At 49.6% G+C, this 25,423-nt stretch overlaps 2 protein-coding genes across 2 annotated transcripts in view; both read right to left on the reverse strand.

Moving 5' to 3' along the window:
- Window positions 1–598: 598 nt before the first annotated feature.
- Window positions 599–11,125, reverse strand: CYTIP (cytohesin 1 interacting protein). The gene is made up of 8 exons (XM_065638352.1): window positions 10,964–11,125; window positions 8,812–8,861; window positions 8,442–8,496; window positions 5,720–5,822; window positions 5,493–5,586; window positions 5,115–5,184; window positions 2,646–2,712; window positions 599–2,148 (listed from the first exon to the last, which is right to left on the reverse strand). Exons 1-8 carry the CDS (start codon window positions 11,108–11,110, stop codon window positions 1,679–1,681), a joined length of 1,056 nt encoding a protein of 351 aa, XP_065494424.1. The 5' UTR covers window positions 11,111–11,125; the 3' UTR covers window positions 599–1,678.
- Window positions 11,126–17,388: 6,263 nt separating this feature from the next.
- Window positions 17,389–25,423, reverse strand: part of ACVR1C (activin A receptor type 1C) — a 31,618-nt gene continuing 23,583 nt past the window's right edge. Inside the window, exons 3-9 of the mRNA XM_065638353.1 lie at window positions 25,114–25,359; window positions 24,166–24,396; window positions 23,772–23,939; window positions 23,047–23,203; window positions 22,519–22,643; window positions 22,123–22,253; window positions 17,389–21,815 (exon numbers count right to left, since the gene is read on the reverse strand). Of these exons, the coding sequence (XP_065494425.1) occupies window positions 21,690–21,815; window positions 22,123–22,253; window positions 22,519–22,643; window positions 23,047–23,203; window positions 23,772–23,939; window positions 24,166–24,396; window positions 25,114–25,359 (1,184 nt within the window). The 3' untranslated portion in view covers window positions 17,389–21,689. The remainder of the gene's footprint in view (window positions 21,816–22,122; window positions 22,254–22,518; window positions 22,644–23,046; window positions 23,204–23,771; window positions 23,940–24,165; window positions 24,397–25,113; window positions 25,360–25,423) is intronic.

The raw sequence follows: 25,423 nt of genomic DNA on the forward strand, positions 1-25,423 counted from the left end.
CGGGAGCTCCTTCCACCCCCTGATGCTTCCACCCCGCTTCGCTGCGGCCCCGTGGCGCCCGCCTGCCGCCCACATCCTGTTTTTGATCGCGGCCATGAACACATCGTGGTGTGTTGTAGCAACCAAAGTATTCTCCATCCGCTGCGAGAACAGCACCATTTATTTGGTCTTTCTTAAAGCCTTTCTCAAGCTTACTGGATGTCCAGCCTCCTTCAGCCTTTCCGCACTAAAAGCAAGCACCTTTCCCCCAAGGTATGTCAAATTAACCTTCCACACCAAAAGAAATCACCTCTTCGGACCATAAAGCTGCACTGATTTCCACAAGAAACACGATGCTAGTGGAACACTTTATACAGTGTTTTAAATCCCTTTTTTTCCTCATAAAACAAGGCGGAGGATGCCGGCTGTGACCAGCCCTGCCCCGGGGTCTCTGTAAACCAGCCACAGCACAGGCAGAAGGCGACTTTAATTCAGCTCTGTGCAGGTGTCCGACCAAAACTCACCGCAGGGCCAGGGGCTGGGGATGAACCGCGGGCAGAGGCGCTCACAGGACGCACTGCGGGTGTTCGGTTCAACAGCACAGACAGAACATCGTCCCCACACGCAAAAACCTCGTGAGCTCGGCGCTCCTGGAGACTTGCCGTATGACCTTCGACTTCATCCTTTTAAGGAAAATTACAGATGCCAGTACAGCTTCTGCTGGCTTAGCAAAGTTTATTAACTAGAGATGTTTGGGGAAGCTTTGGGAAGAGTTTGTTTTAATTTGGGGTTCATCTCAGAGCGAAGCTGTCTGGTTTAGCCTGAGGTTTCTGAAAGGACCAGGAAACGCTGCCGCAGCAACACCTGAACGGTGAAGAGCCGCACGGTCTGCCTGGTCAAAACACCAATGAGCCACACGAGGTATTTAAATTACATTTAAAATTCTTCCAATTGCATTAGAAAAACACAATTAGGTTGCCCGGGCTGAAGGAACAGCCTGTCTCCGTGTTGCCTGAGAGGGAAATAAAATGTCTCTTTTTCTTCATCTATGCCCATATTTACTAAATCACCTCAGATAAGCTATCAGGTCAATCCCGCTGCCCGAGGGCTCTGCTCCTGAAGACACACTCCAGGCTGAACCCCCAGCTCCCTCAGCCGCTCCCATCGCACTTGTGCTCCAGCCCCTTCCCCAGCTCCGTTCCCTTCTCTCAACTCGCTCCGGCACCTCAAGGCCTTTCTTGTAACATTTCACAACATTCTTGCCCGGGGTCTCTCTCTGTCATATGTTCTGGGCTCCATCCTCTTCCTAACGGGACTCTGTCACTGGTTTTAGTAGAAGCACTTGCTTTATTAAAGACCTTTGGAGACTATGGCTTCAGTAACAGGAAATAAATAGCTATTAATTTTGCATTCCATTAAAAACTGTTATTAACAGCTAAGTATGCTGAGGAAGTTCTGCACAGGTTCCTCAAATTTCAGAGTTAGTCATTTTTCACGTTAATGAAGAGGTCCACAGTGTGCTCTGATTAAAAACTAGAATAACTAACAACCCCAGGGCTTTGTAAATGCCAGCAGTGCTGTTGGGAGGGCTGCCCTGCAGTGCCCGCATCTCGCCCTCCGTGGGGCCGGGGGAGCTGCTGCCCCGTCCCAGCCCACGCAGCCACCCACGTGTCGAGTCATCGGGGTGACACGTGCCACGTCAGACCCGACTCTCTTCCTCTTCCACCGCCCGGTGAAGGCCTGGAATGAATCTCAAAAGATGCTTTCGGACACTGGATCTCCTGCTTTTCCGCGGGAGGGTCCCGAAACTGCTGGTGCAGCTGCTTCCCTCCCAGAGCGGGGACATGGAGCCGCTGCTGGCCAGGCTGATGCTGCGGTTCCTGCGCAGGGGGGACCTGCCGGCCGCGCTGTCCCCGTCCCTGGGCAAGAAGCAGTCGTCGTCCACGCTGGACTGGCGGCTCAGGCTCTCTGCAGCCGAGTCCTCGAAGGCTCCGCTCTGGGAGAAGCTGTCCTCGCTGCCCAGCGTCATGGAGCTCAGCCGGCTGCGGGAGCTGCTCTCGCTGGAGAAACGAGGCTTCCTCAGACAGACGGGTCCTGCCGTGCCACAGCCACCCGGCCAGGGCTCCTCCAGCTCCGGTGCGCCCAGCAGAGCCGTGTCAGTCACCTCCCCTGCGAGCAGAAGCCATAGAGGAGAGTTATTCACCAGCATCTTCTCAGGACCAGCAAGCAGGACGGCTGAGCCATGGTGGCACAGGGAAACATCATGTTGTGCTGGCACAGGGACACGTCATGCCCAGCATCTCAGTACAGGGAGCAGCCCCGCATCCTGCTGGGAAGCTGGTCCTGGCTTTGGGTGCTCCCTAACCCCCTGCCTCCCCACACCTGCAGAGTCAAAGCTGCTTCCTGGGCAACCCATAGAAAAACCAACATGCAAACAAAACTCTGCCCTGATAAAATAAGAATGGAAAGAACTTTGCAACCCACATCAACTCCTTTCCTAGAACCCATGCAAAACCTTTCTCAGGGCCAGCCCCATGACTTCCTTAACGGGGGAAAAAGAAAGCAAACGAAAATCAGATTAAAGAATTGCTTTTTCCTGATCAGAGAGCGTTTCGGCAGAAAGTCTCGGCAGCGCTGCGGTTCCCCACCCGGAAAGGCGGACGTACCGTGCAGCAAGCGCTGCTCCTGCACCAGCAGCGAGCGCAGCTCCACCCATTTCTGCTGCAGGGCTTGCTGTGGGGAGAAACAGACTGTCACTGACACGTTCCCCAGAAGCATATTCAGAAGAAAACAGCATATTCAGAAAGTACAGTTCACCCACAGGAAGCACTCGTCTGTCTCTCTTTTTACTGAGACCATTTTCCCAGAGTTAGCAAAGTCCTTCCAGAAAGCACATCCCTACTCACGTCCCGGATGCTGTGGCTGAGGTACTGCGCGCATCGGGTTTGAAAAGCAGAAGCCTGAAATCTGGGGAGCGTGCTGCTTGCCGTCAGCCTTATAACCACCCCTGGCCCCCAGTAAAGAGCCTTAAACCACCCGACTCCCAGTAAAGAGCCTTACAACCTCCGAGTGCTACCTGCCAGCCAACTGCTAGCAGTGTTTGCCTTTCCCTCTGTTGCCTGTCAGCTTTTGGTGTAAAAATAAACTATTGCATAGTTGATTTAAAAACAAAACAAAACAAAACAAAACAGAACAACAACAAACAAAAAACAACAACAACAAAACACCCCCCAAAAAACCCAAAAGACCCAACAAAAGACCAAGCGGTGAGCCCTGCCTGGAGACAGTCACAGCAGGCGCTTCCCCAATAACCTGCCTGGACCCCGTGCACCTCAGGCACGTGGCAAATCGCACATTGCTACACCCAGACTGATCAGACCAAGCTTGCATGGGCAACCCTGCTATTGCATTCACATTTTTTCCCTTTTCCACATTTTGGAAAAACCACTCGCAAAATGAAGCCCAGGGCCGCTTTTAAGGACCGTTACTCCAGAGAAGTTTGCTCCTATAGTCTCTACACAGTACCGAATAAAGCAGTTTTTAGAAGTTTATGATTCAACCAAAGCTAGGAAATTGTACGCAAGAGATGCTGAGGAGTTGCCCAAAGATTTTCTTTTATCTTATCTTCATCTGGACCCAACTAAATCAGCAACAACTTCCTAGTCCTGGTTTCTCCCATCTCATTAAGCCATAATGGTGGCGAGGCTGCCAGGACGCGGGTTCCCCGGCACGGCCCCATCTCGCTGTGGTTGCAGAGGTTTGCAGTGGTGTTGCACGCCCTGCCTTGGCATCGGAGTTACGAACAGAATGAGGCTCTTTCCACCGCAGCCGCCCCGGCGTGAGAGCGCAGGGCCAGGCACACACCCGTGTTTTACCCGGTAACGACACTTGTCACAAAGGTTTGGCACTTCTGGGAAACAGCTCTTAGCTAAAAACTCCCCTTGTGAAACACATTTCACAGCAGATTTTGAGATTTTTGCTTTATAATTTCCCTGGGAAGGAGGGGGAGAAGCTGTGGGTGGGCCATTTCCGATGACTTTACCAGTTATTTCACACATATTTCTAAGGGACCAGACTGAAGGACCTGCCGTGGAGCACTGAGGGTGGCCGGGGTGGCAGCATCGTGCTGCTGCCTTCCCATTGACACAGCGATGAACCCTCTGGCTCCAGCTCATCTCTCGCTGTCTGGACAAGCCAGGAGGTCTCAGCTGAAGCGCAGGTGACCAGGACATCGCCCGTACAGCCCAGCACTGCCCTCAGCAACCCCAGCGCGGTGGAGGTGGGAGACTCCATCCTTTCCTCACCCTCTAGACCACACGGCTGATGTTTAAGTCACCCACATCATTGATGCCATGCAGCAAATTACAACGCGCTGTGCAAACCACAGTAAATAAACATTGTTTTAAGCATGCAACGTACTAAACATGAAATTGCCCCCGTGGCAGGACTTCTGTTTTATAGGCAATGGCACATATGGCAACCCCATCCTGCTGCTCAGCTCTGGCAAGCCAAACCCGCTTGGCATGAGGTTTACTTTAGCCAGATTAATTTTAATGCACTTTTTAAAGTACCATACTCCTGTGCGGAGGGTTTTGGCATATGGCCAGCGGAGTCCCAGCTTCGGAAAGCCCTGGCGCTTGCAGTGCCGGTGGTTCTGCGGCTGCAGCAGGGCGAGCAGAGGCACACGCGGTACCGGCACCCCAAAACCTGCTCCCAGACACTGCCATGGACTGGGCTGGGGGAACAGCAGTTCTGTAAGTGGGAGGTGCTGTCAGCACACCAGCCCTCACCAGCCTGAGCTCCACTCGGGAAAGCCTGCCTGCCCTCCCTGTCAAACACAGAGTGCACTAAAACATGCTGCTGTGTGCTGCAGGGGAGATTGCCCACCGGCTGGGCGCAGCTGAGACACAAAGATGGAAATATTTAGAGAGATACAGAAATTGTTGGGGGGAAATTACCAAAATCATACAGAAAATATTACGAGAGCATGGCTGGGGGTGCTGGTGGCAGTGGACACCCGTGTGCCTGTCCCCAGCCGGGACAGCCAGCCCGGGGGACACCCACCTGCCCCATCAGCAATGAATCTGCAGCAGCCCTCTGCGTTCGGCAAAGGATTAACTAATTAATTACCTTACCTTCAGCAGCTGCAGCTTGGTCTCCAGTTCCATTTTCCGCAGGAACATGGCCCCGTTGACAGTCTCTAACCTGTAGAGAATAGGCAACATTGGCACTGAAGCAAAGAGCGGCAGCGAACGCTGCCAGGGATGCTGCCGCGGTGGGCACCGCACTGCACTGCATTGCACCACATCGCACCGGACCACATCGTCACGCAGCACCGCACCATTGCACCGCATCATTGCACCGCATCATTGCACCGCATCGCATTGCACCGTATCACATTGCTCCGCACCACATCACATCACACCGTGCCCAGGGAGCAGCCACTGGCACTTTCTTGGCTTCCCGCAGGAGAGACTATCAAGCTAAAACCCATTCGAAGGAGGGATGCCTACCTTAAATAGTTCCCTGAAGACTTTATCAAGTGGACTATTTGCCTGTGACTAAAACCACCAGTGTTCACGCCATTGATGCTGGCAAGGATGTCGCCTGTTGGAGATACACAGAGGCGAAAATGAGCATCCCCAGCACACACACACCTTCCACATGCTCTACAATAAAACTAACCCAGAGAAAAACAAAATAAGGCCACCCACAGCAGGAAAAAAACATGAATAGTTACCAATTTGAAGGCCAGAAAGATGGGCAGGACTTTCTTCTTGAATTCTGCAGACACAAGTGCATACCTCCAGGGAGTAATCATTCTGGTGTGGAAATCTAATAGTCTGTAAACACCAAAGTGACAGTGTTACTGATACTGAACTCAAGAAACCATTTGAAAATTCATAGTCTTTTTGCACAGTTTTTAAATAAGAAGGCTGTGATGAGCACGGTATGTTATCATAAAAGTGAGAACGCCAAAGTGTTTTAACCTCACAATTAGAAATTGCATTCTTATAACAGAGAACAATAGACACCTGACAGATGCCTGTATGTTGTTTTCCCCAAAAAAAGTTCTGAGTAACTTCAGTCAAGAACGCCTGTTAGCGTGGCTGTGGATTGCTTTCTGGAGGGATATTTCATGTTCCCAGCCACAGGGTGGGACTCGGGCTTTCCAAGGGATCAACTCCTGCTCATTGCAAATGCTGCGTGAAGTCAGATCGGTTCCCAATGAGAACTGAAAAGCTAGAAGAGCTGGACCTACTTCTGCTCTTTCGCTCTCTTAAAGTCATTCTCCACACAGGTCCCTACACCCCCTAAAAAGTGCTTTGTAATCTTGACTTATACATTCAAATATACAGTAAGTAATTCTAAGTATAAATCTATCATGTGATTATCAGTGCTGACGTGTTTAGAAAACTGCAAAAGTAGGCGATTCGACCTGAGCAGATCTTGCAATGACAGGAAACGTCTTCTCAGTTACATGCAAATATCAGTATTTGGCCACATTTTCCTACCTGAACTTAAAACTGAAGCTGCAGTTCCTGAAAACCTCTGACAGGCAGATCTAACCCAGATATCAGAAGTCGTGTTAGATTCGCAAATTTCTCAGCCAGCATGGAACAAGTAGAGATGAAGTCTGGGTTGAATTCAGAGCTTATCTGACCAAATTACATCAATGCCGTGATTTCAGCCCTAGACCAATGGTAAAACTTTGGGGTAAATAAGGAGCACCAGGTGAAACAGAAGGGTCTTGGAGGACATGCCACTGTGGTCACACTTTTTTGATGTGTTTCGGAGTGGCCAGTCTCAGCTGCCAACCTGAAAGACTGGGCCAGCTCGAACGATACGAGCTGGACGAGCAGGATGGGGTTGGTCAGGCCTAACAGAAGCCTCCTGGCCAGCGGTGTCTCCACGTCCCCACCAGAGCCACTGGGCGACGTGGACATCTCCAGGCGGTGGCCCCGGAGAAGCACTTCAGGCCAGGGGGGCGGACTCCCCTCTGCTGCACCCCCTGCTCCTCACGGGCTGCGGCGGTGGCTGGGCCATGGTTTCGGAGGGGACACCTAGATTTTAGGAGGGGACAGACACTACCGGAGCGCCTGCTCTGCAATCCCCTCGGCCTGCCGGGAGCCGCACGGCGCCCATCTGGCCCCCAGGCCCCGGTCCCTGAGTGGGAAGCAGCAGAAGCGGTAACGCACGAGAAGCTCTGGCGTTCGGCCGTCACTGCAGTTCTCATGAGCTCCCTGCAGATGGTAGACCTGCAGCTCCACGTCAGCTTATTCTGGTTTGCCTAAATTTAACGCGTAGCAATGAAATTACAGCTTCTAAATGACGGTTTATCCTAACTATCGGGCAGATGCTGCCTTTTCATAGTCAGGACCTTCTAGTGAAGCGCTCATGCTGAATGCACGTGCAGGAAGAAAATATGCCAAGAACAATTATTTTTAATCAGAACGTCACACATAACGAAAATCTGCCCTGACAATTTATACAAAAGCCCAATAATTGACTCAATTATCCTCCCTCCTAAAAGCTCTCCACTGTTCGGAGCGGAATGCTTACCCGCTCATTAGTCACACAACAACATTTGAAAAAGTTAAGCTTTTCCTAATACACTAATTTCACTGAAAATACTGTTTTCCCTTGGTGCACAGATAGCAGCAAGCACTTTGAGGATGCCCTGCGCCGCAGTGATGGACACGGGGGCCAGGGCGGTCTCGCGGAACAGGCAGAGCCGGCGGTGTGGCCACAGCCACTGTCCCCAAAATGACATCCCTTTGTCCCTGCAATTATTTCTTATTTGTAACCAGGATTTTAGCAGGCCTACTGATCCAAGAGTTGCCTCTCCCACAAAAATCCACACAACAAAAACCTCCCAGTAGCAGTAATACTCCCGATAAGATTCTGGGTCTCCTCTTTGGTGATTTACTGACTTCTACATCCAAGAGAATTTCTTCCTGTATAATTTAGCCCCCAAAAGGTCATGCTTAGCAGTTATTATTAAAAAACACACCAACACTGTACATCTACTTCAAAAATACACGTCTTTAGATATGTTAAAGGAGGTAGTAAAATGCTAGTATAAGGTGGGTTTTGAGAGTTTTTTAATCTCTCTCTTTTTATACAAAAATATTCTTGTACACAATTCTCCCCAAAATATTAACTTATGGCATTGCCTCTGCCTCATGTTTGGATTTGGCTGAGATTTGTCCTACCTTCAATGCCCTGACTTGTGAGAAGGCCAGAAATTCTCATCTGTGACCTTTGCCATAAAAACCCCCTTGGAAATGCATCTTATTTCTGTGTCATTACTGAAAGCCCTTCAAATCTGATGAGGAACTGACGGATACCTTTCTCTGCTCTGGGCTGTGTTAACCTAATTTTGAGGCTGCGGCACTTAAGAGTTTGCGCCATATTTTATTAATATTTTTAAATGAATCAACTTGTCATTTAAGTCTTACCTGGATTTCAAAACCAAACGCCTCTTTATCTTCTTTTAGTATGGCGACAAGGTGTCTGTAAGAAGAACATACAGAATTCCGTATGAACAGCGGGGTGCCACGCTGCCCGCACTCTGTATTTCTAACCCAAACGACGGTGCCCCGTCACTGTCCCCTCCGTGCTCGCAGGTGCCAGCACATTGCAGCCGTGGTGCTTTCTCTCTTCTCACCCCAACTAAACGTCACGATTCCTCCTGCACGTCCCAGGTGTTGGCACCACTCTCTGCATCCACCCTCAACCCACCGGGGCCGCTAAACGGGAACGTTCCCAGGGCACACTTCTTGTGCAGAATATGTAAATAGCAGTGATTATAGAAGAATATCTTCATACCTTTGTGGTCTGGAGGAGTCACCCGAGGAGCTAGATCTGGCTAAGGCAAGCTGCAACCAGAAATGGGAGTGACAAAGGGTCAGTAGGTCCACGGCTCTTCGAGGCGCATGGCTAAAACCAGCAGTTTAGAGAAAAACCTCTCCCTTGGTCAGCTGAGAGCTTAGACTTCCCAAAGCAGACAAAATGCAGGCACTCGTGCTCTTGTGCCAGGACACGCGGTGACGGGCACGCAGCACCGGGGCCTCTTTCCAACAGTGGGGACTCTTCAAAATGCTAAAACGGGTGAGGGCCTGAGATTCTGAAAGCTGGGGGTTGCCGTAATTCCCCTTAATGCTGTAACTATTACCTAGACAGTGCCCGAACCACATCTCTGTTACGCCAAGACTCACATCTCTGTTATGCCAAGACTGCACCTTTCTTTTGTACCTTTCCCCTAAAATCCATGGGCGTTTATAAACTTCACAGCTATCAGAAAAGGTAGAAAGCACGCAGCAGTTCGGGTGACTGCAGACGGTTTTCTGCAGTTTCTCGTGGCGGCTGCCTGGCCACGATCCCTGCGTCAGCCTTGCGAGACCTGAGCCCAAAGAGTTCTCTGGAAAAGCCAGGACCTGTGTTAAACACTGACTCTTCCCATAACAGTGACCCACAAATAAGGAATTACATTATCACTAAAACGTTTGTAGAGTTTAGTCAATATAGCCAAACGTCTCAGGCTTCAGCAGTATAAAATCATGCCCTGGTGTGATACCTATAGGAACACCTGACTTTGTAAACACGGGGTACTTAGGGAGAGAACGGGGGAAGCGGGAGAGAACACATGGATAACAACGACCCGCAGAGCAGGTGAGAGGCGAAGGCAGGGACCCTGGGTATGGTCCGTGCCCACTGCCCGTGTTGTAATTCATCTCTAACAGCCACCGACACCACAGCCGTCGCCGTCCCCCCGTGCCGGCAGCAATCGCCACACAAAGGGCTGCTCCGAGGCGGGAGCTGGTGCCACCGGCAGCGTTCCCGAGACCCATATGGCTCCAGCTTTCCGTTACCTGCCCACACTCACACAGAGACAAGGATTAAGCGTGTTTCTGTTACTGAACAAAGCCAAGCCTTAAGTGCGTAGATATCACGTACCAGTTTTCTGATAATACTTTCAGATTCGAATGTGTCTCAAACATTTTCTATTTAGGCTTCTTCATGCTAGACAAATGGACCAAAGCTGGAGTTGCCCAGCTGGCAACTTACAGCTACAGCAAGAGAGAGTTTTGTGGGAATGCACTTGCAAACAGCAGAAATGTGCACAAATGTGCTCAGCTGTGGGGGAAAAACCCGGACAAGAGAGACAGCCCAGCCAGCCCCAGCAGTTGTAGCAAAATACCCCAAAATCTGAATGGAAACAGCTCACGGTAGGTGCTTTCTGTCAGCATTGCAGAAGAAAGGGCAGCCCAGTCAGGCCGCTAGACTGAAGTAAACACAAGTTTAAAGGAACACCCAGACAGCAAGAGCCTCTTTTGACTCGCAGCACCGATGTGAATGGAGAAGAAACGCAGCCGGGCAGGACCGCACTGTAAAAGCCCTTCACGCACCCCAGCCCCGCAGGCAGAACCCCTCTGAGCCTCCCCCGCTGCCACGCCGCAGGATCGCAGCGCAATCCCAAAACCGGCTGGGCTGAAGGCCAGGTGGTCATCCTTCCAGCACCCGAAATCAGGACCCACGGGGAACCTGGGCTTTCATCCTTCCAGCACCCAAAATCAGGACCCACGGGGAACCCGGGCTTTCATCCTTCCAGCACCCGAAATCAGGACCCACAGGGAACGTGCGCTTTCATCCTTCCAGCACCCAAAATCAGGACCCATGGAGAACCTAGGCTTTCATCCTTCTAGCACCCAAAATCAGGACCCACGGGGAACCCGGGCTTTCATCCTTCCAGCACCCGAAATCAGGACCTGCAGGGAACCTGGGAGGTCATCCTTCTAGCATCTGAATTCAGGATCTGCAGGGAACCTGGGCAGTCATCCTTCTAGCACCCAAATCAGGATCTGCAGGGAACCCGGGCGGTCCCTGGGGAACCTCAGCCGATGCTGCTGGCCCTGTGGCCGCAGGCAGCAAGCAGCTCTGCAAGCAGAGCGGAGCCGCCAGCCCCCGAGCGAGCCCGTACCTGCCTGCGCCCGCGGGGCAGCGTCCCCACCGCAGTGGCCAGGTGCTGCATCCTGCGGCTGTCCATGGGCAGAGCCGGCTCGTCCCCGGCGCCGCAGCCTGCCAGGTTGGCGTTGTGGTCCTGCTGAACGAGCCTCCGCAGAGCCATGTCGGCGGAAGGGCTTCTACAGCGGCGTTGCCAAACGCTGCGGCATGGCTGAGGAAACTCAAACACGCCGGTCCCTGCGAGCGATCACAAGTCGGCGAGCGGAAAGCCAGCCACGTGACTGTGGTTTAGGTGCACGTTACGTAAATCTCTTCTAGCAGATCACCAGGGCGCTCGGTATGTGTTGTGCTCATATGAGAGTTAAGAATTAGGTTTGGTAATTAAAGAAATCTGCTTAATTTTTCCATTCCTGCACACAATTCTCACTGAACAGCTTCTTCTCTCTGCAAAAAGTTGTCCTCAAAGCACTACTTGCTTCAGCCTGAATTCAACTTGTTGACTCTCCCACTTGCTCGGCATCCCTTGCATTGCTCAAAGTACCTTTTGGCAAGGACAGGAAAATAAAGTTTTCTCTGCATGACGGTGTCGGTGTGACTGCCCGGGCTCGGAGCGGCAGCAGGCACAGGCTGGGCGCTGGCGCGGGAGCCAGGGCAGAGCGACGGCCTCCGCTGAGTGCTGTGTTTTGGCAGGGAGCGGTGACCTACCCAGCAAAGCCAGACTGGGACAAACAGCAAAGCAAACCCAGGGCCCTTGTGCGATGGCTCTGCCTCTGTAAGGGGCGGTGGAGGAGGCGTGGGGGGAGCTTGGCTGTGGCTGAGAGCCCCCATCCACAGAAAACGTGACAGCTTTTAGGTAAGGGACGGCAAAAGAAGCAGAATGAGGTTTTAAAATGAGTGTCATTCAAAAAAAGAAACCTCTGTCTCCTCTTAGGCTGGAAACAAGCCCGGGTTTGTTCTGCAGAGCACTCCAGATCACATCACCATCTTCAGCAGAAACTCGGGGTAAGTGAAACAATGAGCGTGGTGGGACGGGCCATTCAACTGAAAGATATATAAATTTAACTCCTAGCACAGGATTTTTTTGTTTGCTTTTTTTTTTTGCATGGCTGATTTTAATCATATTTCTGACACAGTAAGTTTCTTTTCCTCTTTGTACTTGCCCAGCCCCTGGCTGCATCACCTCACCGGGGAGGAGCTGTGTCCCTCTCCTCCCTGCACTGGTGACAATGACAGCACGGGCACAGCAGACAGGACAGCCACTGGCTGCTCCCCCCGCAGCACCAGGAACCACGTCCGTCCGTCCACCCCTGTCCTTCCAGGTGCTCTGCCATGCCCAAAAGGACAACCAGGAGAATGTATTTCACACATGCCAATGTACCTGGATCGGTCATTCAGTAAAGATCTTCCTCGCCTTTTTTTTTTTTAATCTTGTGATGCCTCATCTTGCCATCAAGCAAAATTCCCAATGTAAAATATTCTGTAAGAATGATAGCAAACAGGATACTATGAGTTGAGGGCACTGACCTTGCTCACAGTGTATCTCACCTCTTCTGTGGTGCTTGTTCAGAAAAAAAAAATTTTTTAAAAAAGCAATGTATGACAGGGGAAAGCTCTCTCCTGTTTCCTGGGAAAAGCGAGCTGTACCTCAGGGTGGCATCTGCGCACTTGCTAAAGCAGCTGAGTAATGCGGGGACCGCGGTGACTCAAAGCCGCTTCCCCTTTCACAACGCCCGCCAAGTGCCCTTGCAAACAAACACGGCGTGTTCGGTTCCTCGGGAACCCTCTGTGGGTCCGAAACCAGCGACCCAGCTCCCAACAGATCTGCCAAGTCCAGGCAGAGACGGACAGGTGCCCAGCAGTGCTGCCAGATAATGTTTCTCTTGCACTCGAAGCCTCTAACAGGCTGTTATTGTCAGCAGACGAGCAGTACGGTGCGATGAATACACGGTCCCTTCGTCCCCCTGCTCTCCAACGTGCCCGCAGTGCTGACACATGCTGGGCAGACACCTGGCCATGGTTCCTCCACGCTGATGGCCACCAGCCCGAGGAGGAGGAGGAGGAGAAGAAAGAGAAAGAGAAGGAGCAAGAGAAGGAGCAAGAGAAGGAGAAAGAGAAGGAGAAAGAGAAGGAGAAAGAGAAGGAGAAAGAGAAGGAGAAAGAGAAGGAGCAAGAGAAGGAGAAAGAAGGAGACCCCAGGGAGCTGCTCCTTTGCTCCTCCATGGGGATCCTGGTCAATCCCCACCTCTGCCCCTCCGTCCCAGAGCTCCCCATCTCTGCACAGACACCCCGGTTCCCACAATCCCCTCCAGTTCTGCCGCCTGCAGAGGGACCCCCCCGCGCATCCAGACCCTGCGCTCCCTTGCAGACACCCCGGCTCTGCTCCATCCATTTCTCCTTGCTTTGTACAGCTGCTTTGAGCTACACATTTCTAGTTGTTTTGAAAGGAAACCAAAACTGTTGTGACATTAAGGGACTGGTTTTGCATTAAAATAATTGGATGGACAACCACAGGCTTAGAAGGATTTGTATGCGTTTAGTGAAAAGAGAACTGGGTTCTTACATCATCTGGCTAAACGGGCAACATGAGGATGTTCCTGCGAGTTGGTTTAATCTGAATAACTTCCTATGTTTTGATACAGGCTCATTTAATCAGAGTGCACAAACCCTCCTCCAGACCGTGATGAAATCTGCTGCGTGATTTCAAACAGTCTCCATGTTTTTCAAATAAGGTTTTGTATTGTCACACTTCAACATATAGACAAACCACACGAGCTATTCGAAGTAGCAAGTCCTCTGTATTGCCAAGTTTTCCATTTGACAAGAGCTGGTAAACCATGCAGTGACTCAGAATAACGGCCTGAGGCCCCAAATGAGTGTCACCCCCTGCACCTCTCCAGAGCTGATCTATCCCCTGGGCTCTTCTCTGCTTTCCTCATCAAAATACTATTTTTTCAGAATACAGAAGATATGAAGCACAGGGCTGATTTTGAAGGAGTCTTGAACAAGAAGCCTCTTGCTGGGGGTTGGAATTGTCCTGAAAGTCTGGATTCCTAACCTCTACACAACCTTAGTTTTTGTGATTTTTATATTAGATTTTCAAACCCTTGCAGAAGTATAAGATAACAATCCCAAGCAATAATGTTGGTGGCTCTTCTACAGCCAGTAAATTTCCTGCACCTCTCATTTACCTTACCAATGAAATCAGGAGGGTGTTTTACAATGAATCAAACATGAGCAACAATCCAGAAATACACCAAATGTCTGTACGGTTTGTTTTTATACAAATACATACCAAGGACTTAGTACTACATTTAGGGAAAATAAATATTGGGGGGGAAAAAAATAATGAAACAAACAAACCCCCCCCCAAACAAACAAACAAAACCCCCAACCGACCAAACCAAAACCAAACCTCAGTTTTACCAATGCAGCATAGAGATGTGTACATTTCCATAGCACGCAGCTGAACAGATGTGTCCGCATGTGAACACACAAGCAGATAACTGCTTGCTCAGAACAGAAGCTCCTCAGAAAACGGCACTCTCTCTGTATTGTAGCACCGCATTTGTATTTCTGACCCATTAAAAGATAATTTTAATCTGTGTTCCTCTTATTTGCTCTTCAAAAATTCTTCGTAAGGTTTAAAAGAAAGCAGATTTTTGTATTATAATACATTTCCCCCACACTATGAAAACTCAGCTGAGTATCAGTTTCATCTCGTACTTCCCCACGTTTTTGCTAGCACCGAAACCCCGTTAGCCCGAACCCTCCAGCAGCGCAGCTCTGTGAGTTACAGCGGCTCGGCCACTGCAGCCCAGCCCAGAGGAGGACGAGACAAATCACAGATCTCCTTAAACCCGAAGCCTGTTGCTGTTCTGAGCTGTGGCCACCACAAGCCAGCAGCCAGTGGTTCTCCCAGCCCGTTTGGAGCAAATCTTTCAGAGAGCCGATAACCACCACCTTTGGAGAGCAGGGAGCACCCTCCATCCCCTCTGGGGCTTTACTGAAAGGCTGAGCATGAGATAGGAGAGTAACACGTTTGTAGGACACCCACCAGGTCTGGAACATGGGCTTACTGAAGTATTATAAACATACTTAAACACAAAGTCCTTTGCAATGCTTTGGAAAGTAATTTGCACAGAAAAACCTTTATAAAGATAATGCAGGGAAAAATCCCTGCTTCTTTCAGTCTCCTTTACATTTACTTTGAGGCCAGATTCTAGTCATATGCCAGATCCTGTACTCATGCTGGTATTAAGGACAGCAGTATCTAAAGTTAATTATTTAATATTAAACTGACAGAATTTTAAAATACAGTCCTTTGCTTCCAGTCTCCAAAGGAAGGCGAGTCCTCAAACTGTGCGGCAGGTTCCTGAAATGATGTCCTACCATCCAGACTTGCAGCCACAGCACGCCTGGGCAATGGCAAAGAGTGCAATTAAACTGATACCAGAGAATTAAGAGGCAGTCAAACACTCAGTGAAAGAGGAAGAAATTCTGCCTCTGTAGCATAGTAATGCTGCAGCCTATTGACTGGAGATTGCTTATTTTTCCTGTTTTCTCCTCCTTTTCTTTACGGACTACCTACACATTTCCTGGGCTCTCATGAACTCACACACTTCCTAAATTCCCACAGTCCATCAGGCTCAGGAAAGAATCAATAAGATATTTGAATGAAAACGAGATGCTCAGCAGGTCCTGAGCAGACCCACGCTTCTCTGTGCACACACGTCCAAGCTCTTTACACTAATTAGCGCACATGTATATACCCTCCTTCAGCCACTTCGAAAAACCGCAGAAATCTTTAAACTTAATAAACAACTTCTGTTACAAAACAAGGCCTTTCTGCACCGCATGCTAAGTTACAGCAGTTTCTGGTCTGCCATTTCAATGAATTCAGCTCACGGCACAATAAACAGAGGAAACACCAGCGACAGAGCTCGAGGGGAGTTGCGTCCTTACGAATAAAAGAGCAGCGGTTCATGTCTCAGCAAGGCTTTACATTTGCGTTCACCGTTACCCAGCTCGAAATGCACAGAAAACGCTGGGAGGCTTTCCCAGGAGCAGAGCCCGTGCAGACCTACCTGCTTCCCAGCGTCCGTCCTGCCAGGGCCGCGCCGCCGCAGGTTGTGCCCACGCACACGTCAGCGGGCAGGAGCGAGGAACGCGGAGCCACCCTGCAGGACACGGGCACGGCCCCGCGCCTCCGGGGACACGGCAGCTGGCTCTCCTCCTTCGCCGCCAGGTTTGCACCAACAATTCCTGTGGACTCCCAGGGAGCTGGTTTACCTAATAACAAGAAAATGAATAATTAGTCCTTTCTCTTTTAGACACAAATCCTCCACTGAGCAGTTTTCTCACCTCTCCCCACACGAAAGCCCTTGGCCAAGCCTGCTGCCCGGCTGGGATGCAGCGGATGAGGCACAGCATCCACACGGGAAAGCACCCGTCTGCTCCCAGGAGCTGCTCCTCCTTCCACGAGTGCCGGGAACAGGGATCTCCAGGGAAGCAGGAATCTCTCACACTGCTGGGAGTGCAACGTTTTGCTCTCCCGGGCGATGGAGACCCGCTCGGCGTGGGGCTGGCCCGGGGTGGCAGCTGGAGCTGCTGCTGTTGAGCTGGGGACCGTTCCGGAGCCGCCGCTCCAGAGCCGCCGCTCACCTTACGGCACCAGAACTCACACTTCGCAGCCAGAACCAGCCCTGGCAACTAAAACTTCCTGAACCAGATGGTTACCAAAAAGTGAGAGCGTGCTTAAGAACCCACAGTCAGAAGGACCTAACTCACGAGTAACTGCCGGTAACACAGTGGTCTTTTTAAGAAAAACATAAAATCCCACAGTACCCTTCAAAAGCCATGAAAGTCTTGATACTGTTCGGTAGTATTACAGTGTGGTGGATGTCATTTTGACATGCCTTAAATTTGAATAAAGCTTGCCTTAAATCACTAGGTTATGGCTGTGCGAGGGGGATTTTCAGGCAAGCAAAGACTTCAGAATTTAAGTCCCCTGTGTGAGTGAGCCTCTCGTCCATTTACACCCCTGCAAACCTGCGCAGTTGCAAGAGCGGGACGCAGGATGCGCTGTGTGCAAGGGAGGCTCCCTGCAGCGCCCGGCCCGCAGCCCCTGGCTGGAACGGAGCGGCGTGCGGAGCAGCTGCCGATTCCCGCGGGAGGCACAGGGACGCAGGGAACGCCCCGCGCCAGCACCGCGGCTTCCTACCTGCTCGGCTCCCGTACCACTACAAGGCTTCCTCACGGCCATAAGCAGGAGCTGGATGTTTCGTGCACCATCGCGTCCGCTGCAGGGCACCATCGCTGCAGGGTACCTGAAACAGCCCTCAACCCTTTTCCCCTCACAAAACAAACATCAAAAAAAGAAGTAGCTTTACACTTCACGGGAACACAATGGCAGAGTGTGCTTAATTTATTAAAATGGCCACATCTTTCCAAAAGTATACCTGTATGTAAAATAACACATACAAAATACAACATTTAAACAAATTATTTACATCCAGGACAGCTGCAATATCAAGCAATAACCTTAGCAATAGTTTTAAAAACAACTTGCTGCAGTGTACGCTACATTAGGTGTTTCACAATATGAAGGTTGAATTTTAGCATTGTACGGCTATACTAACCTCTAAAATATTACAGTACTCCAGAAAAAAATATTAATGCTTCTTTAAAAAACAGAAAACTCAGAAACTGGTTTGTAGACTAACAAAACACTACACATTTCTCTTTGGGGACTGAAAACTACAGCAGATTTAGACAGAAATGTAATAGCTACATTCAAAATACATTCAGTCTATTTATGCCAAAAATACATTCAGAGCCTTTGGTTACAACTTATTGCACATTTCTTATATTCTGTAGAAATATATTGTACTTCTTAATGCTTATTTTCCCGTACATTTATAAAAGGTGCTGCCTGTAAAACAGAACACAGATGTCTCTCCCCAAAAGCCTCCCCAGGCCTGGGGCAGCCCCAGCGCAGACAGGGACCCCAGGGAGATGTTGCTCTGGTCAAGGTCAAGATGCGTTTTAGGGGCTAGACACATTTCTGAACAAATTTGTTTATAATTCCTGAATGTACTACCAAGAATAGAAGTGGCATAACAATGACAATATTACGGGAGTCATTATAGGGTTACAGGAGGGAATGATCCTGGGTAAGGTGCAAATGACTATAAAAGTAGTAAAGTGCAAAAGAGATTACAGTTTGAATTTCTCAAGGGGTATTTGGGAGGAGTAGTTAAGGAGACAAAAAAAAAAAGGTGCTAGAGAAAATGTTCATTAACTTTCCCTTTCAGTTCATTTTCCATGCCTTAAGTTCTGGGTTGTTATTAGAAGCTAATTAAAAAAATTAATAACTCCCCCAGACTAGAAGCATCAATTACAAGAAGCTAAATGTGGTGACTGGTCTTGAGCATCCTTGAGCTTGAAAATTTCTGTGGGCTTAAAAACTTGTGCTTTAAACGAAGATCAGCAGGAACATCAGTAACCTCTCAAGAAACCTCAGCCTCCCTAAAACCACACAGACCTGCCTCAGCAAAACCTCTGTTCTTAAATTCAAGCAGGACAAACCTACATTGAATGAAAAGGCCACTAAAATAAGGGGTTTGGGTTTTTTTTAAAAGGAGCACACAGTTTACAAACATCTTAAAGCCCAGTACAACAGCATCAGCCCCTTGGCTCAGTTATGGTTAACTCTATTTTGCTATATGGTGCCTCTGCCTCTCAAAAACAAAAGAAAAAATAAAACCATTGAAAAAATATTGAGCTAAGTGAAAACCTCGGACAAACAGACCGTAACGCCTCATGCCAGGAGATACTCACAGGAAACGATCTGAAGTGCTCCCGGGGCCGGAGCTGTGACCTGTGCAGAGCATCCTCCCTCACACACCCCCCAGCCCGGCACCAAAGGGTCTGGTCAAATTCCGGGGCTGTTCAACGTTTTTCAGAGACTCCAGGAGAGAAACCGAAATAACACAGCCCAGAAATCCACCACCACGTCAGGCTGACCACACGGACGGGAACAAGCAGGTGGCACTTACAGGAGCAAAACCTCCGGTAAACATCGCCGAGCTCTGCGCCGAGAGCAGGTCACCAAAGTGCCTTACACCAAGAAGCAAAGTTTTTAAATTTCACAGCAGGACTTGGGTCTAGCACGGTTCCTGACCCACGAGAGCTTCTGCACCAACACCAAATTCCTCCACCATGCAAGCCAATTCACAAGGAAAGAAGCCCCAGGAACAATTATCTGATAGACTTCAAGGGCATGGATATGTTCAAAGGATAATACAGATAAAAAGTGCATAGGACTGAATTTAAGATGGAAGAAAAATTCCTAGAGAGCATTCCAATCACTCTCCCCACGAAGACTGCCTCCATTTTAGGCAAAAAAAATTAACACATTTTAAAAGTGGTGTAAGAGAAGCTAATGGTATCCCTTGGTCATCTTGCATCTTGTACGGCAGCTGACCAAGTTTCCAGCAACGAGCGTTAATACATCAAGACTGCTGCAAGCGTCACAGAGCCGGCAGCTCTGGAAAGACAGACCATTTCCTTTTGTGCACCTTCCCGAGTGCTAAATTCTGAAAAGTTCATCTCACCTGCACTGTTTAAATACTTTTGAAGAAACAGGCCTGAATCAGCATAAAGTCACTTGTACTCCACTACCATTGATTTCAAACACCTTATTCTGCAAATTCTCTGAGTTTATTTCAATGGATAAAACACTTCCTTTTCCCACATAAAAAAATAATCTTTGATTGTTCCTTTTTAACATAAGGATTTTTTTCAAGTTACGTTCTACAAGAACAAATGCTGGATCTTATGTCTGCAAATCTTTGGATACTCAAGCAAGCAGCACTCCTTGGATCACACAGCTGCAACAATCACCCTCAAACAGCTTAGAAATTCACAGCTGCTGAGCTCCCTGGTGTCGTTGAAGCACAGAATGATTAAATCTATAGGATGATTTTGATTATATCTCAGAAAGCAAGCTGGAGGAAAATCCAGTAGCAATATTCTCTACCACGCAGCTAACAGACACGCGCAGACGTGCGTTACTGAACACAAGCAGGGGTGACTAGATTTACGCAAACAGGTAAATGGCATTAGAGCCTATTTACAGGGCAATTAACAGCCATGAAGAGTCCGCGATGTCCCCAGCGTGTGTCAGGATGGCACACGCAGCACTGACACTGCTGACCGTCCCGCTCAGTGAAAGTTTAGCCCATTCCTCCACGCAAGAGCCCCAGCTCAAGAGGTTTCATGTCAAAGATTGATCTTAAATACCGTAATTAGCGAACAGCTTATTTCCGCAGAGCTGCATGTGCTACTTCGAATTTTGCAAAGCTTTGCTACTCTGGAGGCATCTCTGGGCTTAATTTCCATAGACACCTGGATTTAGAAACATTCAAAGAATCATATTATTATGAAGTGTATCATTTTGGCTATTAAAAATATTGCAATACTATATTCAAATGTGTGGAGTGGGGCAGAATTCACAAAATGCCACATCAGTGAGTTTTGAAAAAACACCCCACTTTTTATAGCTCACAGTATTATGGGAATACAATGAGAGATGTTAATACTTTTCACCAACCTGGTGCTATCACAGAAATCCATACGAAACCCCTGACCAGGCTGTACTGGTTTCGTGGAAGGACATCAGTGCTTTAAATTGCCACTTTAACAGGTCCCCGGGCTGTGACAGACAACAGCAAATGGGACCCTGCCACCCGCGACACCGCAGCGGTGGCTCCAGTCACACGCGTGTCCCCAAGCCCCCGCCCCCGCGAGCTGGGCTGCGCGGAACACCAACGCAACCAGAAGCCAACCTTTCTGCAGGGCTCCACCCGCTTTGCAAGAATCAGCTTTGTTAAAGCTTCCCCCTAAAACATCGAAAGGCACTGAAAAAACGTTAGCAGTGACAGATTGGCAAGACGTTGTTTAAAAATATATACTTTCTCAGTTTAGGTAGAATTTATCCCATTCCGTCCCTACATATCTAATGGAAAAGTATTGCCTCTATTATTTTTCCTACCAACCATTAAAAATAAAAATTGTCCCTTGATCGATATGTTCAAAGAAAAAAATGAACAGAGGAAAATAACTACAAATCCTAACTATAATATTGCATACTAAATCAAGACAATAAAAAATAAAAGTTTATGAAAAACTGACTAGATGCTTTTGTTCACAACATACATGTCTAGTGGAACTTTCACTTTTTAAAAATTTGCTTAGGTAAATATAGTATTTAAAAGTGCATTTTACTGACAGCCCCTTTTCAGATTCCTGCAGAAAAATACATAAAAAGCTGGATTAAATTTGGTCTTTTACTTGGTTTGAGGGTAAAACATGGTTTCTCTTGCAAACGGGCTTTAACCAATAGCAGCTACTTCCAATACGTTTGGGGTTTGACTAAGACGAAAAGCGCGATAGCAAAAGGTATCATTACACTGTTGTGCTGTCTTAAGCTCCTTTCTGCGATTAGCCTAGAGTCTAATTCACTTGACAAAACCCCAGCAAGTCACAGACTTGCTGTATAAAACACGAACTACGAGTCAGAAGCTGCCCCTTCCAGTGGCCGAATATGAAGCTGGATGTCAGTGCTCTGCTTTGGGCACTTAAACACTGAACCACGGTGCGTGAGGTAGACCAAAAATAAAAATACTATCACACGTCAGAAGCTGAGCGGAAGGATCCGTTCCTCGGCGCGGGGAGCTCCCTCAGGCCTTGCCGTCCTCCTGGGCGCAGAGCTGGGAAAGGGTCTTCTTGACGCGCAGGGCGGTGAGCCGCGCCGCGCCGCTGCCGTGCCAGCACTCCCGCATCACCCGGCCCAGCACCCGCAGCGCCTGCGCAGAACAGCGCGTCAGCGCACGGAGCGCGCCCGGACCGCGCCGCCACCCGCCAGTGCAACGCGCCGCCCTCCGCGGCGGCAGCGCGGCAGCCGCACCGTCAGTTAATACACTCCAGAGAGCTCAGCGTTTGCTGCAAAGACGGTTTTCTCTGTATTGATCTGGAAGCTGCAAAGGGGGCAAACCCCTGAAACACATTTAAACGCGGGAGAGGCTGGACGTGGAGCTCCCTGTGTCCCACTGCAAAACCCTGTCTTGATTTAAATACACTTTGTATAATAATAAACTGAAGAACTGCTCTTACCTCACAGCTTTGCCACTGGTTTGGAATATTTGGTCTGAGCTTCTGCTCACAAACTACCCTTCTCATGTCTTCTATCGAAGGATCAGAAGGCACGACATCGTAGTAAGGCAGCTGGTATTCCTCAGTGATTCCTAGGAAAGATTTGTTGTGCAGGTAACACAAAATCCAAAGTAGCTGCTCCAGAATCAACTCCAATTGTCTGTTTTTACAAGCAATGAGAGGACAGAGGAACATTTGGGGCCGCCTTGAACAGCTGCTCCACGACAGACTTCTACTGCCACATACTGTCAACATAATTGAGCGTGCAAGGGCAGGGACACAGATCCTTTAATTGATTTTGTTTTATTTAAGATAAAGGTGGTCTGGATTGCAAAACGCAGATGCCAGAAAGCTCACCTCCAACGGAGCACCTTCGGGCGATCTCCCAGTACACCAGCCCAAGGGAGTACATGTCCGCACGCTTGAAGGACTCGAAGATGTTCATGTTCATCACATCATCAAGTATCTCAGGAGCCATATACCTTTGAAGGACACACAGGTCAATTTGCTAGAGGGAGTTAGTACAGCAGCCCCCGGCTGTGCTGCTCAGGCCAGGGCCAGGTACCCGCCGGTCCCACCGCGGGATGAGAACTCCTGACAGCGATTCTGAGCAAAGGGAGAGCTGGTGTGGGGGACAAACCCAACAGCGCGGCTGCCCACGTCCCCACCGTGACCGCTCAGAGCGATGCCCTGGCCGTGGCAGGAGCAGACGGGGCGACCGCCACGCGGTGCCACGCCACAGAGCTCTGTCCTGTGGCTGCAACCGCCGCCCCAGCACCCAGGGGACACGGGCGCCAACAGACACCACGAGCAGAGTCACGGGTGCAGGACAGGGCCGGGAGGCTGAGACACGCCGTCCCGCGGGCCAGCAGCCCCCAAACCCACCTCCTGGTCCCCACGCGGGGGTTCTGGGGGATGTCAATGGTGTTCAGCACCGAGTCGTGCTTCACCGCCAGGCCCAGGTCCGCGATGGCGCAGCTCTCGTTTCTCTTCACCAGGATGTTTTTAGATTTCAGATCCCGGTGCGCAATCGCTGGCTTGCCTGTTCACGGAAAGAGAAAGCGCTGTCCATTTTGATAACAACAGTAGGAATTTTAACGTAATGAGCCAGGAAGCAAAACCAGTTTTATTCAACTTTGTTACTATAGCCCATAAAAAGCCAACCAACCAACCAACACAACACCCAAACATTGAAGTCTGTTTTGTACTGAGGAAAGCTCTGCTAAATGCCATCACATTAAAAACCAAAACCAAACCAAAACAACCTTGAGGGCATTTTTGTTCCAATATTTGCATTTCAGGAATAAAACACAAAAAGAGAAACTGCAATTTCACCCTCCAAATTAATTTAGCAAACCTTTCATTAGCGCTCCCCGTTAGCACAGCTGCTACCATATCCACTTGCAGACGTGGAAGGAGGCACAGACAGTGGAAGTGGGAAGATGATGTTCCCGTTCTCTGTCTATACTGCGCCTGGTACGCTTACGCTGACTGTTTCTTGCAGTACAGCAGTCTGCAAAATGCTTTACTATACCACATCACCCACAAACGACTTTGCAAATGCCTCTGAAGCTCCTTAGAGCACCAGGAGGAGAGGTGGAAGCACCTGCCTTGCGTGCCGACGATCTCCATGTGCAGGTGGGCCAGGCCGCTGGCCGCCGACAGCGCCAGCCGCACCATGCCCGCCACCGTCACCGTCCCCTGGTTCAGGTAGTCAAACAGAGACCCTTGCTCGTGGTACTCGGAGACAAGCCAGAGCTGAGTCCACGTCCCATTATCTACCCGGAAAGAAACAAGATTATTTGGCTTCATGAAACAAAAACTGAGCCAGGAAAGGCTTTCCCCGCTTCGTGGCCAGCTCAGCCGTGCACACAAACAATTTTTGTGGCCGCCCCACTGGGACAGAGCTCCAGACTGCTGCAAGGGTCAAAGTGACGGGAGTGGGGACAGCGAAAGCGATTCTGGGACAAACACCTGGGATTTCACACACGACTCGCACCGTACCCTTGTTATCGGCAGCGATAAAGCCCAGGATGTTTTCATGTCTCAGCATAACGGTCTGATAGATTTCTGCCTCCCGAAACCAGGACCGTTCATCTCTGGAGGAGAAGATTTTCACAGCTACGTCTTCCCCGCACCATTTTCCACGCCAGACTTCGCCAAATCGGCCTTTTCCTACAATTTCCTGCAGGACAATTGTCCTTGCAATTGTTCTTTGTACAAGCAGAGGTAAACCTAGTGTAAAAAGAAGAGACAGTTATCTGTGAAATAGTTAGCCAGTCATTTTTTTAAATAATAAAGTTAATGTTCCAGTGAATTGCACTCATAAATAAAAATTCTAGTTACAGAAAACTGAGCCGTACACACCAGATGTGCCACCACCCTGATGAGCTGGAATTTTTGAATTCCCACCTTATTTTTGCATTTCTTTGATTTAACAAGTTCTCAATAGCAATAGAGGCATCGTAGTAGACAGGATATCAGAAACAGAGAAAAAGTATTCAAAAGGCTGGCATTCTGCTCAAAACAAGAATTTGGAGTAACATTATTTTGGCACCACTACAGAAATTCCCGGAGTGGCACCTGACCCGTTCGGTTCAATTCAGGATGTTTTCTCACCTGCTGTGCCAGACCAGCCAGCAACGTTTTGTTTCACAACTGAAACTTTCTGAAATAACTGTTTGAACGGAAGAGTTTAACCAAAGAGTTGAACTTTTGTAATTTGACAGAAACAGAGCAAAGCCCTGTTGCCACTATAATGGGTGGCCAGGCATATCGGCCCCAAACACCTCTTGGTAAAAAACTTGTCGCTGGTGTAAGAGCCCCTGAGACAAGACCCCCACTGCACCCCCTGCCCAGCAGGAACATTCTGCAGTGCCCTACAAGCCAGGTGGCACATCTGCCTTTGGTTTAAACACCAAGAAAATTTGCTGCAGGGCAGCCCCCGCCTACCCGAGCCCGAGCCGGAGGTCGTCATGTCGTGGATGAGCTCCCTCAGCGTCTTCCCCGAGCTGACCAGGTTGCACTCGGAGAGAGGCTCCTCCACACTGAGCTGCTTGGCCCTGCCACGGCCACCGCGCCGGCCCCGCCAGCCGCGCAGCGCCAGCGCCGCCGCCAGCGCCAGGACACACAGCGGCACCGCCACCGTCACCGCCAGCACCGCCGGGCCCGCGCCAGCCCTGCCCGGGGACTCCGATGCTTTCGGGAGACAGAAAGGAGGAAAAAGACGATGAGTGAAGGGCTGCACAGCAACGACACATCA

The sequence above is a fragment of the Caloenas nicobarica genome, chromosome 6, assembly GCF_036013445.1.
Source record: "Caloenas nicobarica isolate bCalNic1 chromosome 6, bCalNic1.hap1, whole genome shotgun sequence".
NCBI lineage: Eukaryota > Metazoa > Chordata > Aves > Columbiformes > Columbidae > Caloenas > Caloenas nicobarica.